The sequence below is a fragment of the Alosa sapidissima genome, chromosome 5, assembly GCF_018492685.1.
Source record: "Alosa sapidissima isolate fAloSap1 chromosome 5, fAloSap1.pri, whole genome shotgun sequence".
Taxonomy (NCBI): Eukaryota; Metazoa; Chordata; class Actinopteri; order Clupeiformes; family Clupeidae; genus Alosa; species Alosa sapidissima.
This window is the reverse complement of record NC_055961.1, coordinates 32550289-32569377: the sequence shown is the minus strand read 5'-3', so window position 1 is coordinate 32569377 and position 19089 is coordinate 32550289. Positions and strand designations below refer to the sequence as shown.

The 19089-nt window shown below is 39.7% G+C and overlaps 2 protein-coding genes across 3 annotated transcripts; one reads left to right on the top strand and one right to left on the bottom strand.

The window, feature by feature from the left end:
* Window positions 1–743: 743 nt before the first annotated feature.
* On the bottom strand, window positions 744–8273 carry sdhda (succinate dehydrogenase complex, subunit D, integral membrane protein a). Of its 2 annotated transcripts, XM_042091833.1 has the most exons (5): window positions 8185–8273; window positions 4450–4557; window positions 4091–4195; window positions 1959–2106; window positions 744–1621 (listed from the first exon to the last, which is right to left on the bottom strand). In XM_042091833.1, exons 2-5 carry the CDS (start codon window positions 4496–4498, stop codon window positions 1456–1458), a joined length of 468 nt encoding a protein of 155 aa, XP_041947767.1. In that variant the 5' UTR covers window positions 4499–4557; window positions 8185–8273; the 3' UTR covers window positions 744–1455. The 2 variants fall into 2 exon arrangements, with proteins under 2 accessions (XP_041947767.1, XP_041947766.1); XM_042091832.1 differs by lacking the exon at window positions 8185–8273 and having other exon boundaries at window positions 4450–4603.
* Window positions 8274–13153: 4880 nt separating this feature from the next.
* Window positions 13154–14626, top strand: timm8b (translocase of inner mitochondrial membrane 8 homolog B (yeast)). The gene is made up of 2 exons (XM_042093662.1): window positions 13154–13365; window positions 13461–14626. Exons 1-2 carry the CDS (start codon window positions 13246–13248, stop codon window positions 13629–13631), a joined length of 291 nt encoding a protein of 96 aa, XP_041949596.1. The 5' UTR covers window positions 13154–13245; the 3' UTR covers window positions 13632–14626.
* Window positions 14627–19089: the final 4463 nt, after the last annotated feature.

The following is a 19089-nucleotide window of genomic DNA, read 5'->3' as shown; positions in this document are numbered from 1 at the left end:
GCCAAATCTGGATTTTTTTTTTAAAATGTTATTATTTGTTCATTTGTTTTGTAATGTCCTAAAAACGTAGGCTAATACTTATTGCTTTATTACATTGGTGGGTTTAAAACGTGCAGATTTTTATGACGTTGGTGGCAAGTCAAGTCACTTTTATTTATAGTGCTTTTATATGCAGAGTAACCTTCCCTAAGGAAGTAACGTTGATGGGTGCTGCATGAAGGAGAGTGAGCATATTGCTTCAGTCACAGAAAACAGAGGAGGTTTGGTAGAATGACTGCTCCTGAAATCAGACTTCTTAGGGTCTACTCTAGTAAGTAGCCTAGATTCAGTGTTTCTTATACATTGACTTATTTGTGGCGGCCCACCACAATATCAACATTGACCACCACACAATGATTTTCCAAGTTGTACTAAATTGTGCTTAAATCTGGTTAGCGTCATAACCACGCTGCGCTAATTTGTTAAAAACTGTTGTATTCAAGTTAATTCTGCAAACCTACCACCACAAATATAATTTCATTCTGTGGGAAACACTGAGATTGTTCTGATAGGAAATCAGAAATTGGTTTGAACACCACTGTCTCTGGAACCTTTGGCAAGGTAAGAAGGGAGTCTGGTTTATAGTTATTCACATATCAAGTGAACTGAGTGTACCATTATTGTTCATCTTGTCATCATTTGTTGTGTATAGACTACACTGAAGTCATATAGTCATGTTCATCTCAATAAAAATTGGCACAGCACATTTTTAAGTACATATTTATTTGCTTTATTGGAAAATAAATAAATGGCATAAGTCAAGTATGAGTTCTTAGATATTTCCTTGTAAGTCCCTTTTAATAAATGCTACCCTTATGGGCAATGTGAGGGACGATGAATCAGTCCATATTCCCTTCATGAACTGAGGAGTCAACGGATGACGTAAGCCCATGTAAAGTGAACGGGATGCGTCTCCAGCAATGCAACGCACGCAACTGTGTGTATGAGCCGAAAGAACCAAGTGTTTAAAATCTGTTCACTACATTGCATGTGAATAGACAAAAAAAAGACAAAGGAAAGCATGCAATACATTTCATATAGCCTAATTGTTTTGGAATGCTTCGCCATTTGGAGATTTAAAAACCCCAGTATTGGGCTAGCCATTTATTAGGCAACTGTGACAGAGATACAACTATAAAGGCATGTGTTTGTGAGACAAAGAAAGTGTTTGTGCATGACAATAATAAACAAAAAAGTTTTTTTTTTATATAGACAATATATTATACAATAAATTAGATGCCCTATAGTGCATGCATACCCATGACACAAATACAGATAAATTACAGTTATCTAAATCACCACCTGACAGAAAATAAGATGACTGATGACTGAATAAGAAGTTGTGCATGACATTAGCTGAAACATTTGTGAGTCCAGAGAGGACACAGTCAACAATCACTTCTGGCTAAAGGTGCCCTAGATGCTCCACAGCATGGCTATGGCTTTACAGATCCCCACATCTTTGTAGTTGAAGTAGCACAACCCAGCAAAGGTGACCATGGATAAAGTATATAAACCGGCATTGGCAAGCTTGATTTTTGTCTCACCATGAACATAGTCCGTTAGGATTTGGCCAATCCCCCTGCAGACAAGTATCCACAGAGTAAAAAGATAAGTCAAATTTATTCAACAGAAAGCTAAACGTTTGCCACTGTGACCAGTCCTCCATTTTTTCAACATGCGGATGTAGTTAAGTCAATTTCACTAATGTGGAATTGGAACAGCATATTACCCACCAAGGCCAACTTTTTCAAATAAATGAAAACATACAGGTTTCCATTTGTCATGAGATTATACACAACATATCAAAATTGCACAGCAATGTGTACAAATTAACAGGGAAAATGAGTACCGACAATCACGATAAACACTTAAATGTTGTAAACAAATGAACTGGATATGAATATTGTCTGCCTTACCAGTGGCCATGAAGAGTGAGAGCTGCAGCCACAGTATAGTCCACTACTGGACCTGGGTACATGTAGGCAGCAGGTACCATACCCAGCAGAAGCACACTCAGTAGCCGCTCACCTGTCCAGTGCAGGGAAGCTGCCTTGGAGCTCGCAGCTAATGATGGCAGAAAGGCAAAAACACATTTGATCTGATATAAATTGAAAAATCAGACTGCATGTCAGTACTCAGAGAGACAACTACGTTCAGATACATATCAAGGGAAGATAAATGAGAAAAGGTTGCTCTGGCCTATTAGTCCATGGGTAAGACCAGATGTTGGTACCACTTTAAAAGATCCATGTCTGTAGATAACATTTTGGTATGATACCCTTCCTGAGTTACTGCTAAATTAAGGTTTATCAGCTGTTAAAGTTACCCTCCCCCTTTGAAAAATAGCATTTTAGATGCTGGTGCATATCTTGGTATTGGCTCATGTTCAGGATATGTCAATATTTTATATTATGTGTTTGGTATCACTCTGAGCTTTCATTCAAGCCCTTTTGTGAATATGCATGACAAGGACAGTGGACACTGGAGCTCTTCAAACTTTTAATCACACACATTTTCCTACAATTTCCGCCTTAATCATTGATTTTCTTTTAGTCCTGTGGCATCAAGAAACATCAGAGACACAAAACACAAACACTGGAATACTGACACGACTCTAAGGATTCAGGAAATGTCTAATTTATCCATATTATGACATTCATAAATGATTAAATGTTCTCACCATCTTTCTTTGTGGACACTATAAACACCATCTTTATTCATTTACTCATTTGAGCCAATTTAAAAGGTGAACAATTCATATGTTAAGTTGTTGCATTTTGAATATAGTTTAGTTAGTTTAGAATGGTGTTGGAGATGGTGTTCATAGTGTCCAAAAAGAAAGATGGTGAGAAAACATTTAATCATTTATCATATTTGGTCTTAGTTTAATAAATCTGTCCGTCTAATATAAGGCTGAAAATCACCTCCTCAGAATGTCATAATATGGATAAATGAGACATTTCCTGAATCCTTAGAGTCGTGTCAGGGTTTGTGTTTTGTGTCTCTGATGTTTCTTGATGCCACAGGACTAAAAGAAAATAAATTAAAGTGGAAATTGTCAAATGTGTGTGATTAAAAGTTTGAAGAGCTCCAGTGTCCACTGTCCTTGTCATGCATATTCACAAAAGGGCTTGAATGAAAGCTCAGAGTGATACCAAACACATAATATAAAATATTGACATATATCCTGTGGGGTATACTACGAAGCACGTTAGACATGTCTAGGCTATGTAGACATATCGAGGCTTGACAAAGCCTCGACTCAGGGGTATACGTTAAGTGATACTACGATAGCAGTTATGTGATGTATTTGTCAAACTAGGCTTTCAGCTCAGATCTGTGCGCATTCTCGGTGTTGGGATGACTTTGGCCAATCGTGTAAACGTGGACGCACAAGACCGCCTGTATTTAAAAACAATTTCCGCATTCATGAGCGATAGCTTTATCTACACTGCGATCATTGTTTGTGTCTAACCTATAACATCAAATAAATCAATTGCCATCAGTTGTTGTATGGTATGCACGTCCATAGTGGGATATTTGCACGCACAGCACTATTAAAGCGCCTTCGAGATCCAAAATGTTAGTAGAGGCGGAGCTCCACCTGTAAGATATGACAGAACTAATCGAGATTCGTAGTACACCCCACTGAACATGAGCCAATACCAAGATATGCACCAGCATATATCCTGAACATGAGCCAATACCAAGATATGCACCAGCATCTAAATTGCCATGTTTCAAAGGGGGAGGGTAACTTTAACAGCTGATAACCAAAACAGCTACATTAGTGTTACTAAAATGTTATCTACAGACATGGATCTTTTCAAAAATTATAAGTAACCTTTGCCACCTTGAGTGTTACCGACATATGGCCTTTTTCAGAAAAAAGATCAACCACTGACTGATGCAGAACAATTCGTAGCTTATGTTTGGATATCATTTACAGGCCTCCCCAGACAAGCCTAACTTACGAAGATCCTATTATACAATACAGTCCGTTTAAAATGTAGGTCTATGACTCAATTAAAACAACATCGTTTCTCACCTGAATGTGATGATGCATGGACTTGAACCTGCATGGAATCCTTTTCACGTAACGTCCGACATGCAAACAATTCACGAGCTAAGAAAGTGTTCCTCGCGAATAAAGCTACATAAAGAAAAAAGGTAACGTTAAAAGATAAAATGAAGCACTAAACACCTAGAAATCAATTCCTTGTTACGGCACAGTAGTATAGATACAACGTGTTAGTCATAAGGAAGTCGCACAACTTAACGTTGACTCAACATTAGCTCTAGCTAGGTAACTTAACGCTACGTAAGCTTCCGCTGATCTCGCTCAGAGGCTAACGTTACAGAAACTCAAACCACCAACATGAAAGAGAATGTAAATATCATTCTTACGTTTTACACCTCGGTGACACACAGAACTTAACCTGACGAAACTCGCCATCTTCGCGGGACAAGGTCAGTCACTGTAGCCTACAGCCGTGCCTTGAGGTATTCAAAACTCTGACAACGAAAATAAAATGTTGAAATACTGCCATCTAGTGAGTGATCTAGTGTAATGTCTTCTTCTTCTGTCAGGTTTTATGGCAGTTTACAAGCAAAGTGTATTGCCGCCATCTACTGGACTGAGGTGCAATCAATTGGATGTAATTTCAAAGAAAAAATAAACAAAAAGGAAAACAACACAAGACAACAAACTAAACCTGTGGGGTGTAGCCTACTACGAATCTCGATTAATGGGTTAGCGAGGTATGTTGCGCTCAAAGCCAGGCTATGCTGTGACACGAAAGTGGATCTGATTTAGTGTCGCTATATCACCATGGCATCTTATGCTGTCAACCAAACCTGTTCGGGATGAGGTTATGTGCCAAGTTATAGCTCAAATCGTGTAATCTACCGCACACTGACCAATCAATTGTCTTAAAAACGAAGTTCTCTCACGTGTAGGATTCTGTCATATATCTGACAGGTGGAGCTCCACCTCTACTAACATTTTGGATCTCGAATGTATAGTGCTGTGCGTGCAAATATCCTACTATGGACGTGCATACCATACAACAACTGATGACAATTGATTTATTTGATGTTATAGGTTAGACACAAAAAAATACCGCAGTGTAGATTAAGCTATCGCTCATGAATTCGGAATTGTTTTTAAATAGAGGTCTTGTGCCTCTCCACGTTTCACGATTGGCCAACGTCATCCCAACACCGAGAACGCGCACAGATCTGAGCTGAAAGCCTAGTTTGACAAATATATCACATAACTGCAATCGTAGTATCACTTAACGTATACCCCTAAGTCAAGGTTTTGTCAAGCCTCGATATATGTCTACATAGCCTAGATATGTCTAACGTGCTTCGTAATATACCCCACTGAGGGGTATTTCACAAAACCTAGATAAGGGATTAAGCTGGGATTTTTAGGTTATCCTGGATGAATTTAGCCTTGACTTGGTTTCACAAAAGAGATGGCACATAAATTACCATGGGGATTTATTCTCTGCACCTAGCCTGGTCCCGGGGCCTATTGCACAAAACTAGGATAAGGGATTAAGCCGGGGGGGGGGGGGGGGGGGGTATTCCATCAACCTCGCTAATGAAGGCGGCGCTTAACAGAAATAGCCTGGCCTGAACTAACGTAGACCTTCACTTGGGGCTGAAGCTGTTCCATTAACTCAAGTTAGCGACATCTTGGCCTCGTTTATTCAAGCGAGGTTTAGTTCAGCCAAAGATCCTTGATTACTAGCTAGTAGGCTAGCCTATCTATTTAATCTCATCCCTTATCTCTGTCAGCAGTCACCACAAACGGAAACCAATAGTTATTCCACTGCCCACTACACATTATCACATATACCTAGACCCACTGTCATTATTTAAACGTTTGTGATCATTAATGAACTTTTACATACTCGCCATTCCCGACCTGTCATGCGACAATGTGACGTCACGGGAATGCCTAACCATTTCACACGTAGTGGTCGCGGAACTAGTTGCAATATTAACAGAGGTGTTGCTGTTAGTTGCTTTGTGAGAAGGCTATCTACCTACTTCACACCGTAGAAGAAGCAATGAAGCCGCTCTAGTTGCCATGGTGAATCAGTGAATCTGTGATCGTGGCGGGGTCTATTTGAGGGAGCCGTGAGCGCGCACATATCCAGGATAGGTTTCACCTGAGGGGTATTCCAGAAAGGAGGTTTAACAAACACTGAGATAAAACTTAACCTCTAGGTTGTCTGAACCTGTGGTGACTAAACCCGAGCTGTCGGTTCCTAAACACCGGTTACCAGTTAGTTCAATCAACCCTGTGTTAGATAACCTAGAGATGTGCGCGTTCACGGCGAACTTATAAAGGCATTATCTATTGAGAGTCGAAATGAGTGAAACGAAGAGCACCGTATTTTTCAGAGGCAGAGTAGTCGAGGCTTACGAGGAGGAGAGAACTGTAATAACAAAAAAAAGAGCAATACTTAAGCGCCTGCTTCCGAGACCTTGCTTGGCAGAGAATAGCCTAAGTGACCGTGTAAATGCGTACTTTTAGGATAGCCTATTTAATGTCAAAAGCCCAATTAAATAATTCACTGGACATCACGTATTGTATTGACTGCTTTGAATGATGCTTTCTTAAACTAGCCTACCTTGTCACAGATTGAGTGGGCCATAGAATTCTTTGAGAATCCCAAATGTAATTTTCTATTTTAACGCGGGTTCTGCAGCTGTGGGCGCTCCATCATCGGAAGGGTGAATGTCGAAAGGCATGGGTAGCCTATTGGACACATTTCGGTGCACATTTGGAAAATTTAATAAGTGATGCTGACCTGCCAGTTGGTGAAACTACACATTAATGATCCTCGTGGGTTTGTGTCCAGGAAAACGAATGAAGTTGCGCAGGAACTTTAGCGCAAGGCAAACTTTACGCACCGACCGTCAGCTTGCCGATATGCTCTGCGTCTCCAACACTACAAAAACTCCCAGTCTGACAGCGTGTGTAGCCTATTAAAAAAATATTTTATCCCAAATGCCATCAGCATTCTTAACCAAACTCCGCCGGTTTCGCCGGTTTCACTCATGGTTTCGACTCTCAATAGATGATGCCTTTATAAGTTCGCCGTGAACGCGCACAACTCGAGGTTATCTAACACAGGGTTGATTGAACTAACTGGTAACCGGTGTTTTGGAACCGACAGCTCGAGTTTAGTCGCCACTGGTTCAGACAACCCAGAGGTTAAGTTTTATCTCAGTGTTTGTTAAACCTCCTTTCTGGAATACCCCACAGCTCAGTAACTTATCCCGGATGTCTTAATTCTGCTTTTGTGCAACAGGCCCCTGGTGTAAGTAATTCAGGATGTGTGCGCGTTCTCGTTTCTGTTTCCCACGGTTGGAATAAAAAAGACGCGGAAAATAGCGTCATTCACACAAAGTTTTTAAAGTTTTTAGTCTATTTAAATAGATCCTGGAACTTAGCCTGGTCTGGAGCAGGCTAGCTCCACAGAATAAATCGCCATGGTGATTTATACCATAACATATCCTGCTGCCCCCTATCCCGCTTTTGTGCAACTAGATCACGGATAAATTGAGCCAGGATAACCAAGATATCCCGGCTTAATCCCTTATCCTAGTTTTGTGCAATAGGCCCCTGGCTTGACATAGTCGCTATACTCCTCCTGGATTGGCATTAGTGAAACGAGTTGAGCTAGGATGACCAGACAACGCTATGTCAAACCTCGCTTTATCACTTATCTTGGATGTATTAATTCTGCCTTTGTGAAATACCCCTCCTATTTGCTAATTTAGTTTCTTTGATAAATGTTATCACAGCACTAGTGATGTTTCCTGATCTAGGCTCACCTAATAAGGTGTCTAAATAAGCCTTTTTGACTGCACTCACTTCCCTCCACTTTTCTCTTTGTCTGGAGAATCTTAAGCTGCACCTTAAAAGAACATGATCTACATCATCTCTCACTCCACAAAGCTCACATTTTCCAGATGGATGTTTGTTTACAACATTTAAGCTATTATTTAAACCAGTATGGCCTATTCTCATTCTTGTAAACCAAACCTCCTCTTGTCTGTTTGGGTAACTACGTTTGTTATTTGAGATATTATTTTGTATATTATATAAATGTCTACCTTTCTTCTCCTTATCCCATTCAGCTTGCCATATTAAGTTAACTTTGTGTTTGATGGTTAGCCAAGAAGAACTTCTGATCTGCTGAGTGGATTGCTTAACTGAACCTCCTCTTCTTGGTTGCCTCTTTTGCCATGCTTGTCTGCTTCCTCATTACCACCAACTCCTTTATGGGCAGGAACCCATACAAACTGGATTGATGTTCCCTGTTGACTGATTGCAAATATGGTATTATTAATTTCATTCAATAAATCCTGTCGGCATGATGATGCTCCATTTTGTATAGATGTGAGAGATGACATTGAATCAGAACAAATAACTGCTTTAGGGGGCCTAGCTTCTTATCCACTAATGCAATAATAATTGGACAGATGATCTGATGTTCTCTTTTTAATAGAAATTTTGGGATCAGGGATATATGCTGCAATACCTGTTTTACCCTCTGAATCTTTAGATGCATCTGTATAGACCTGTGTTGTATTATAAAACCATATTACTCTATGTTCTGATACACTCCTCCAGATTTGGCTTCCATAACCATCTCTTTGGTTTCCATAATCACCATAGGGGAGCAAAACAACCAAGGTGGAGTTCCTACCAGGGGAACAGTCTTGCTACAAGTGATACCATCTATTTCCAATTGCTATTTTGTTACCGTCCCAACCAAAGCTACAAATCTGGGATCTAATATATTCCCAACACTCGTTAAGAACTTTCTTAGTAGGGTGTGATGCATCATGTCCATTTAAATTAATCCAGTAAGCCATACTCAACTTAATACGTCTACTTAAGGGCATTTCTCCTGTTTCTATTTGCAACGCTGGTTGAAGATGTTTTAAATGCACCACAGCATATCCTCATACTTTTAGCCTGCATTCTATTGATTTCATTAAGCAATGTCTAGATGCTGAAAGATACACAATGCATCCATAGTCTAAAACTGATCTTATCAGTGCAATATAAATTATTTTATGGGACATCCCTGAAGCTCCCCAGTTGTACCCTGACAAACATTTCAAAAAATGAATGCCCTTTTTGCACTTCTCAATTATTTTCTGAATGTGTTCCTTAAACGTTAACTTGACATCAAACCACACTCCCAGGTAATAATGTTAACTTGTTTTAAGGATTGGTTATATAGCTTAAGTTCTAGTGTGGGATTTACTCTTTTCTTTGAAAACAAATAAATTTAGTCTTCTCTACAGACAAATGAAAACCCCACTCACGTGCCCATTTTTCTACCTTGTTGATAGCCAGTTGCATTTTAATGATCAATATTGCATCCTTTTATCCACAAAGCTCCATCATCAGCATATAAACCTCTACTGATTCTAATGTCGCCTATTGTATTGAAAATATCATTAATCATAATGTTGAACAGTACTGCACTGCATAATACCCTGAGGTGTTCCGTTTTTTCTAATCCAGTTAAACATCTTGCCACTAATACTCATTCTTCACCTTAATTAACAGTCCCTCCTTCCATAGCATATCATGTGCTTTCTCTATATCAAAGAACGTTGCTAAAACTGATTCTTTACTGACTTGCGCTTTTCTTATTTCATTTCATTTCATACAACAGGGTCCATTATATATGGAACCCACACTGGTGTGGGGATACAAGACATCTTTTTTCAATTTCATACACTAGCCTTCTAGTGATATTTTTTTCCATAAGCTTACATAAATTAGATGTTAATGCTATTGGCCTGTAACTTTTAACTTCATTCTTATCCTTCCCTGGTTTTCCAATAGGAACCACTACAAAATGTTTCCAGCACAAAGGCAATCTTCTTTGCTCCCAAACCTTATTATAAAGACTTAAAATGACATATTTAGCCACATCATTGACTTCATTAATCATTTTATAACATACACCATCTTTCCCTGGTGAAGTATTTCTAACCCCACTTCCTAAGCTCAAATAACGTAAATTCCTTATCTAGTACACTCTCGTTTATTACCTGTTTTTCCAGTAGCCCTTTACTCTCATTCATTACTTTAACTCTCCAAGTCAATTCCTCATCAGTTAAGTTCTTTGAACTATGAACCGTAACAAAAATTTTCGCAAGAATCTCTGCTTTCTCTTGATTATTTACTGCCTCCTTATCATTATTTTTAATCAGGTAGAGAAAATTCCCTTCTAATGCCTCCCATCTTTTTAATCATGCTTCAAACATCACCCACTTTTACTTCTGTCTAGCCTGGGTGTTCCCATGCTGCCTTGTGCGCGATTTGATTCACGCTGCTAAGGCAGCCTGGAGACCATGGAGCAAATTTTCGCCTGAGATAGGGAACCAATCACAGAACAGGTGGGAAAGCAAGACGATGATGAGCTATGCACAGACGCATTTGATAGACATCCGTGGCACCCAATAAACGGATCTGGGCATTTTTTTCAAATACGAGAAAATTAACGTTTGGTTCCCAGACCACGTCTCATTGAGAAGTGGTGGCGCTAGCCAGGCTAACTTCTGTCCCTATTTTACAACAAAAGCTACGCTGATATTTCCTTTTAGCTTCTCTTAATTTTGAAAGCTTTATTTCTGGCTTTCATCTGACCACCAAGGTACCATTCTCTTTTTCCTCATCCCAGAAGATTTGCCAAGAACCTCCTCTGCTGACTCACACAAAATATTTGTAATTGTTGAGTTTAACTCATCAACATCATTACTCATATCTGACATTATTCCCATTAGCCTACACTTGCCTTCATGCTAGCCTATGCAGGTGCTGGTCATATAATATCATGAAAAAGTTGATTTATTTAAGTAATTTCATTCAAAAAGTGAAACTATATGTATAATGTATACATTCATTCCACACATAGAGATATAATTCAAGTGTTTATTTCTTTTAATTTTGATGATTATAACTGAAAACTAATGAAAACCACAAATTCAGTACCTCAGAAAATTAGAATATTGTGAAAAGGTTCAATATTGAAGACACCTGGTGCCACACTCTAATCAGCTAATTAGCTCAAAACACCTGCAAAGGCCTTTAAATGGTCTCGCGGTCTAGTTCTGTATAGGCTACAATCATGGGGAAGACTGCTGACTTGAGAGTTGTCCAAAAGACGACCATTGACACCTTGCACGGAGGGCAAGACACAAAAGGTCATTGCTAAAGAGGCTGGCTGTTCACAGAGCTCTTTGTCCAAGCACATTAATAGAGAGGCAATAGGGATAACCGCACCCTGGAGAGGATTGTGAAACAAAACCCATTCAAAAATGTGGGGGAGATTCACAAAGAGTGGACTGCAGCTGGAGTCAGTGCTTCAAAAACCACGCACAGACGTATGCAAGACATGGGTTTCAGCTGTCGCATTCCTTGTGTCAAGCCACTCTTGAACAAGAGACAGCGTCAGAAGCGTCTCGCCTGGGCTAAAGACAAAAAGGACTGGACTGCTGCTGTGCGGTCCAAAGTTATGTTCTCTGATGAAAGTAAATGTTGCATTTCCTTTGGAAAAGTCCAGTGTAAAGTTTCCACAGTCAGTGATGGTTTGGGGTGCCATGTCTGCTCCTTCCGTCATTTAAACAAACCAATTTATAATCATCCATAAACTCCTCAATATAGTGCTCCCATTTTCATCCACCTTAGTACCTCCCCACAGAGTGTTATGTGCATTAAAATCTCCACATAATACTAACTTCCCATTTCCCCCTCACACATATTGTCTAGCATCTCTCTCAAGATTCTTTTACAAGGGTTATAAAAGTTGACTATTTTAATCTTAGTTTTACCTACCCAGATCTCAACCAGGACTGTTTCAACCTCTTTATCTGCATTTAAAGCTCTGTAATTAATCCCCTGCTGAATAGCCTAAATGTGGCCACTCCACCTGTAACCCTGTTATGTATCATAGGCCCTATTACGAAATCAAGTGATGATTTTAACAAGGTTTCCTGTATACATATAATGTTTGGTTTAATATCTAATTCCTCAATAAAGGTTTAAGTTCCTGACCATTGAATTATAAGGCCTATAAGGAGGGAAAGTGAAAACCAGCGCCCCAAGTGGTTGCGTTCCTATCGAAGAGCAGCTCCAATGTTAAGTCCCATAGACCTATTTTTTTTTTTTAAATATTGTGAAGCCAAATCAGCGATGTTATCCACCAAAAATATTTTTCAGTGTCTATACAGTAATAATCTTCTAACTGTGAAAATGTCAGACACTATTTTGCCTTATTTAAAAAAATCGAAATTGGTCCTTTTGTTTCATAAACGAACTACAAAAGAAGTCACGTGCCTTTACCCTTTGACGTCATGGTAGCATGGTTTGTTTATTAGCCTGGTTAGCATTGACACTTAACACTTACTGTCAGCTCTTCATGTCAGTAGAAGCACAACATCAGTTATCCAGACACCACGCGGTTTACATCACGTTACGTTATTACAAAAATATGTTAAGCCAGTTAAGCAAATTGCCGTATTGATCAGTTAAAGATTAAGCGCCCAAACCTGTGACTTCACATGCAACTGTAGTCCATTATCACCATGTTACGACAAAAACTCAAAACAATTCAACTGATCCTAAAAATAAGGTATGACCACTTGAAGCAATAGAGGTGACCCCAGTGCCTAACATATGGAAGGCATTAAATTAAGATATATTTTTTCTAAAAAAAAATCCCATCCACTCCGCTAAACTCTAGGAATGCAACCACTAGATGGCGATGAGATTACTTGCTTTCCCTCCCCACATATGACGTTTCGTGATCTAATCATATAGGTGGCTAACCTAACGCCAGAGCAACAAACAAAATATGAAATTAAACCTATGACTATAACTTGTGTTAGCCATGTTTTAAAACAAATCTATACCGACACTTATTTAGTAATTTAATGAGCATTGAATCACGGCAGCTCAGACACCTAAATCCATCAAATAATGATGTTAATTTCACCGTTGACTTTTTAGTCCAATGACATTTGCTTGTTGTCACTTGCGACACAAACGTAGGAAGGACCCAGGAAAACATGCTCGACGTATAATCTGACCTGCTTTCAGCCAGCTGGTTGGGATCCTCAGTCAAATCAGTTTATTGAAATTTATTAAGTATGGCAGATTTTAGCTCCGATTACGGTTTATCATCTGCTGGTGGCTCAGAAAAGGCAGAAAGTGCTGAGCTTCAACGATTGATAGCGATAGAACAGCAGAAAGCACAATTTCAAGCCCAGGTAGGCTAACCTACACGGATATTCAATGCATGACCTCTATGTGTTTCTATTAGTCTACCTTTGGACAAAAACAATATTGATTGTGTGTTTCACAGGTGCATAATTTTACTGATGTCTGCTGGGACAAGTGTATGGACAAACCAAGTTCAAAGCTAGACTCGCGAACAGAGACATGTCTTGAGAGCTGTGTGGAGCGTTTCATCGATACTACGCTCACTATCACGAATCGCTTCTCGCAAATGGTACAGAAGGGTGGACATATGTGACTTTTCCGATGCCGACTGGAGGCCATCTCAAGAACTCTTCTACAGATCCCCGCAATTGATTACTCCAGGCCGTTGGAGATGAGCTGTGAACAAAGCTGAATGAAACGTCCACATTATCCAACACATCTCTGAAAGTTTGTCATCCACAGTCGAGTCATTTGGGTTGAAGCAAGACATAGCCTAAGCCTGTCCCTCTGTCACCTGTAGCAAGATAAATTAGTGATCACAGATCACTTAAGCACAGTATACAACAATAATTATGTGCTTAAATATCCAGCTCCAAACATAGCCTACCCTCAAAAGTCATTTATGTCATATTTCTGTTTCAATGTTGAATGAGCCATGATTATTTACCACAATATTGAAAGTACAATAGATAATATTGTTATCTGTGACATTGATGTTTCTTTGTTTGTTTCAACTGAACTGAACTGAACTGTGTGATGCAAATGCATTACATGCTGTACCGGTATCTTCAAATGTCTGGCCAGTGTGTATCCCATTGTAAAAGTTTCTTTACACCATTCAGAGAAAAAACACATGAAAATTGTATTCCATCTCCGGTCTGACTTTGCCTCGTCAGGGCTATTGAATTGTGTGGAGAAGTGTCAACTTAATGTCAAGTGAGATTGTGTACATCTTTTAAAAAAAACAGGAGCTCATTTCATTGTCATTTGCCAATTGCTGTATGAATATGTAAAATGATTAATCTGACAAAGATGCCACACACACAATGGAATTTGTATGTAATGAGTTTTTGGGTTTTAAGTAAGTGGGTTAGTCTTTGGGTGTTGTGTTTCTTCTGTTCTATCAAAATTGTAGCCCAAGTTTTGCAGAAGTATCAAGAGTTTTTGGATAGCTGTCTTTTCAGAATTCATGCTGAGTCAGGCTAGGTTCCATATCAAGAGAAATTTAACAAATGTAATGAAACAGCCTGAGGGTTACTGTATGGCAAGGTTAGAGATTACTGAAATAAAGAGCAGTGTTTAATTTTCTTTTTTTGTTAATTAGACATCATATGGTAACAATTTGTTTGTGATGTATAGAGGGAAACAAAGCAGAGCCACATGGAGGTGCCCTTGCCCTGCTGATTAGAGTAAGGGGGCGGAGACCTGAGGTGCCACTCCCTCTCCGCAAGAAAGAAACAAGGGATCACAACCCCAGGGATCTGCCCCAGATATGAAGGCAGATATAGCCTTCATAGAAAGATAAATTGAATGATTGTAGTGAAGGCCTGAATGATTGAGTCCAAAACTTGCTTTTTTTTAACCACTGCCAGTTACAGTTCCGCCAAAGAAGAAATAGAGAAACGCATAGATATGGAAGAAACTATTAGAATAAAAGCATGCATTGTAGACATTCAACCTGATAAATATACACATATTCAATTGCATTTTCAAAACACCCTTGGTTGAATCCAGAGCAGGTCCATGCACCTCCTCATGTCAATGTCTTCTCATTCAGTTCACCTTCACTGTTGATCTGAGGTGGCCCAGGTGTGAGTGGTGTCTGCACGGGTGGGTGGGGGGGGGGCGCTGCAGTCAGATCATGCTTCCTCTTGTCAGTGGACTTTGTGTCGGACACAAGGTGGCCCTTTCATGGCCATGGTCTCTGTGGCGCAGCCCCCCCTGGGTGATGAGGGACCTGTCAGCACTGCTAATTAAGGACAGGAAACAGGTTAGCTTAGTGGCCTCTGACGATCATTATCAGCACACACAGGAAACAAGTAGTGTCTGTGTCCCCTTTGAGGTCTGACCGACTCTGGCAGGAGAACACTCAAAGCGTCTTATTCCTTCCAGCAGCCTCGTGTATTAAGGTATCAGCTGAAATCTTTGCATGAAGGAGGCGTAATTGAGTTAACAAGAGAGAGTGAAAGATGAGTTGGTGCTCACTGACTGTACTGTATGTATATTACAAAAGATGGTGGATACAGATTGTGGCATGTAGACAGAGAAGACTTTTAGACAGGGCTGCCTGAAAGGGAAAGGCATTGCTCTTTGATCTTTTTAATCTCACTGGCGTGTGGGTGATGATTTCTTATGAAAATATGTGTCTGAAATGTGTGTGTGTGTGTGGACCTGGATTTTTTCCATGACATCTTTGTCTTGTCTGTCAAATTGAGCTTGAGATTTGAACATTCTCCTGAAACAAAGAATTTGTGAATAAAATGTCAGAAGCTTTGAGGTGGCAGAGGAGATCAAAGTATATTAATCATGGAAAAGAAGACAAAGATAAAAATACAGTAATATTAATATTGATATTATATATATATATATATATAAAATCAATAAATATGTTTTTTATCAATAAACTATTTTATGTTTGTCTTTTAGCATACAATACTGAAAACAAAGCACTCTTTGTCCTTCTGGGATTAAGGATGTTAATATAATTACAAATGAGGGGAAATTAGATATGATCCTCAACGTCCTGATATGAGCAAACCAAGTAAAACTCATTAACTTCACAAAGAGCCTGTGTACAGATATGGCTCCCTCATCAATAAAAGATTAAACGAATGATGTAAAACAAGCTCGCTCTTGATCTCGGAGCCATCACATTTCCTTCACCCAACTGAATGGCTTCCAGACATTCGGACTGACACCTAAAGGACATGGTGTCCCATGGCGGTAAGCCACTTCAAAGCAACCTTCTGGAAATATTACCCTCTGGCAATGTTCCAATGTCTCTGTAGTTTGCTAGTTATAGGGGCATTTCCTTCTGAGACCAATTTCACTTCCTCAAAAAAGGATAACTTTTCAGTAAATAGGTAGCCCCTCCAGTTAGATATCTTATCAATCAGTCTTCAACTGACCAGTTTCCTAGTTGTTATGGTGGTGAATACCCACAATATGTTGCAATGAGATTTAAATCAAATTAGGAAATAGATTTAGTATTTGTGTCACAACATTCGACTTCACTGTCTCTGTGCCCAAATATTTGGTGAATCCCTCTAAATGAAGTGTAACAGTAATTTTATTAGTGCTCTGTGTTGAATGTTTCAATTGCAAAACACAGAGCAATATTTATAAATGTTAACATTTAAAATCATATTATTGTTTGACCATAATTTATCCTCAGATTCACCCCTGTGGGCTGAATAGTAATCGAGATATAGGGCTATATTTTGACAGTAATACGCATGGTCACTATAGCTTAGGGGTTTATCCAGTCCACATTGGGTATGGTTTTGTTTTCAAAAGTCTGGCGCCTGGCGCAAGAAGGTGGATCTTATGATTCTTAATTAGTCATGGGTGCGTTTTGGGCGTAACATCCTTTAAACCAATGAGAGTGACATTTGTCATTTCCTTCAACAGCAAGCAGTGTGACTTCAAACAGCGCATCAGTATTTTGAAGGAATCTGCTTGCATGCGAGACCGTATGGAACAGGTATTCCACTAAACCAAGGGTCACCAAATGACGGACCGCGGTCCGAGTCCGGACCCTGACGTGATCCTATCCGGACCCGGACCATAATAGCCTAATTTAGATGGCCTGGACTATTAACAACGGATAAGAATGACACCATTTCAATCTATGCCAGTTTCGACCTACAGTGTTATGAAAGATCCACTGATGATGTAGGGCTCTGAGAGGCTGCCAGTGATTCTGTGGCTGTGCAGGAAATCCTCCATTAAATCATCTTACCTCAAACTACATGTTTATCTTACATTGGTGTTGTTATCTGAGGCTGAACAACTGCTTGTCTTTATTGGTGTCCAGGCATAATGTGAGGCGTTCAACCCGAGGAAAGGGTGATGTCAGGTGGCATAATCGCTTGTGGCGACAGGTTATTCACCGCCCCACCCAGCAGGTGCAATTCCACATGATGAGCACTTGTTTACATGTGTTTTGATCATCCCACAGTTCCTTTCATACGTTGCTAAGTCAGAATGTCGTGAGTATGAGTAATGTTTTATTAAGGGATAATGAAAAGCTTGGTCAGCTGGTAAGGCTGTTTTTGAAAACTTCTGAAAGCCTTATACAGCATTTGTTGAAGTTTACTGTCATCTCTATTAGAGATTACAGCAAAAACATGACAATGTATTTAATCGTTACATTTGAGCACACTTTTTAGTTTGGTTGGAAAGTGTTCTCACTTTTCACCAGGGGTCAGTATTTCATCAAATTGTTCAGTCTCCCACTTGGCATTTGCCAAGTCTGTGATCCATGAATCTGCTTCTAACTAATATGTTGACAACATAGTCTAAGCCTAAGTCATGGATATTTAGTCTACAAACACAATCCAAGTGGGAACAACAGTTGAAGTTGTGCAAAGAGAATATTGAATTATGGCACCCTGAATCAGTGCAAAACAATTAATTTCTTTGACGCAATTGGCAGAAAATGTTTTATTGCACTTCTTTGTTTGGCCAATTCTTTGACATGAACAGAACACCATACCATAACAAGACATCTAGGACTGATTACTCCTGTTATGTTACTTAAGTGTTGCAACCCAGATAGACAGGAGCCTACACAGGCTCTTTACGCCAGGGATGCATCTTCGCCTGGGTAATCTCCTGAGTGCCACTACTAGCCAAGAGTTTCTTAGAAAGCATTTGAATGTCATGCAATGACCCGAAGTCTCACTTCAAGAGTTTGGAGCAATCCCCTCTCCAAGTTCATGACCACATAAAGATACAGAGGGAATACTCTTTATTTTCATAAGGCAATGACACTGAACCAGCCAGTGGCTATTCCATCTCTCATGAAAGGGATGGAATAGCTACTGGAAATTAGACATTTGCGTAACAAGCAACCATCTTGTTTTCATAGATATTCTTATTATTTCCTTGTCCATATATTTTGGAATACTTTATTATGCAATTTCCTCTGTTGCTCATGTTAACATGTCTCTTGTTATAGAACAATATGAGTATTGTAAATGGCCTCCTTTAATCTCTTGCCCTTGCTCTCTCATGTGTGCGTTTGTATCTGAACTCAGTGTTCCCTCTCCACGCACCTCCTCACTTCACCAGCAGTCCCTGGCAGTGCAGGAGGCAGATTGCTGTCCAGATGTGGCTCCATCGAGCAGCGAGAGTTATCCAGACTGCACTCTTACCTCCTCAGTGTTTTCTCTCCCTTTCTCTCCATGTGAGTGTGTGTGCGTGTGTGCGCGCGCGCGTGTTTTAGTTTGAGTGAGTGTCTCATCAGTGCCCTCTTCTTCTCTGAGAGCTTCATATTGTGCAGACAAAACATACTATTTCATCTCACAAGGTCTTGGTGAACCGTTGGGGCTTCCAAAAAAGGAGATACAGATTTTTTAGCTCAAAAATGGAAAGAGTTTGGCAGACAGCATGTATCTCACAGTATCTTACTGTGGTCTCCATAAGTGAAGAGGCTCAAGTTAAACTGCATTAGCTGAGGGGCTTGAATCCAGTGCGTAGTTTTAGTGGATACACCACTCAGTTGTGCATCACATTTACAAGCTCGCTTTTATAAACGTTCTCAAGCA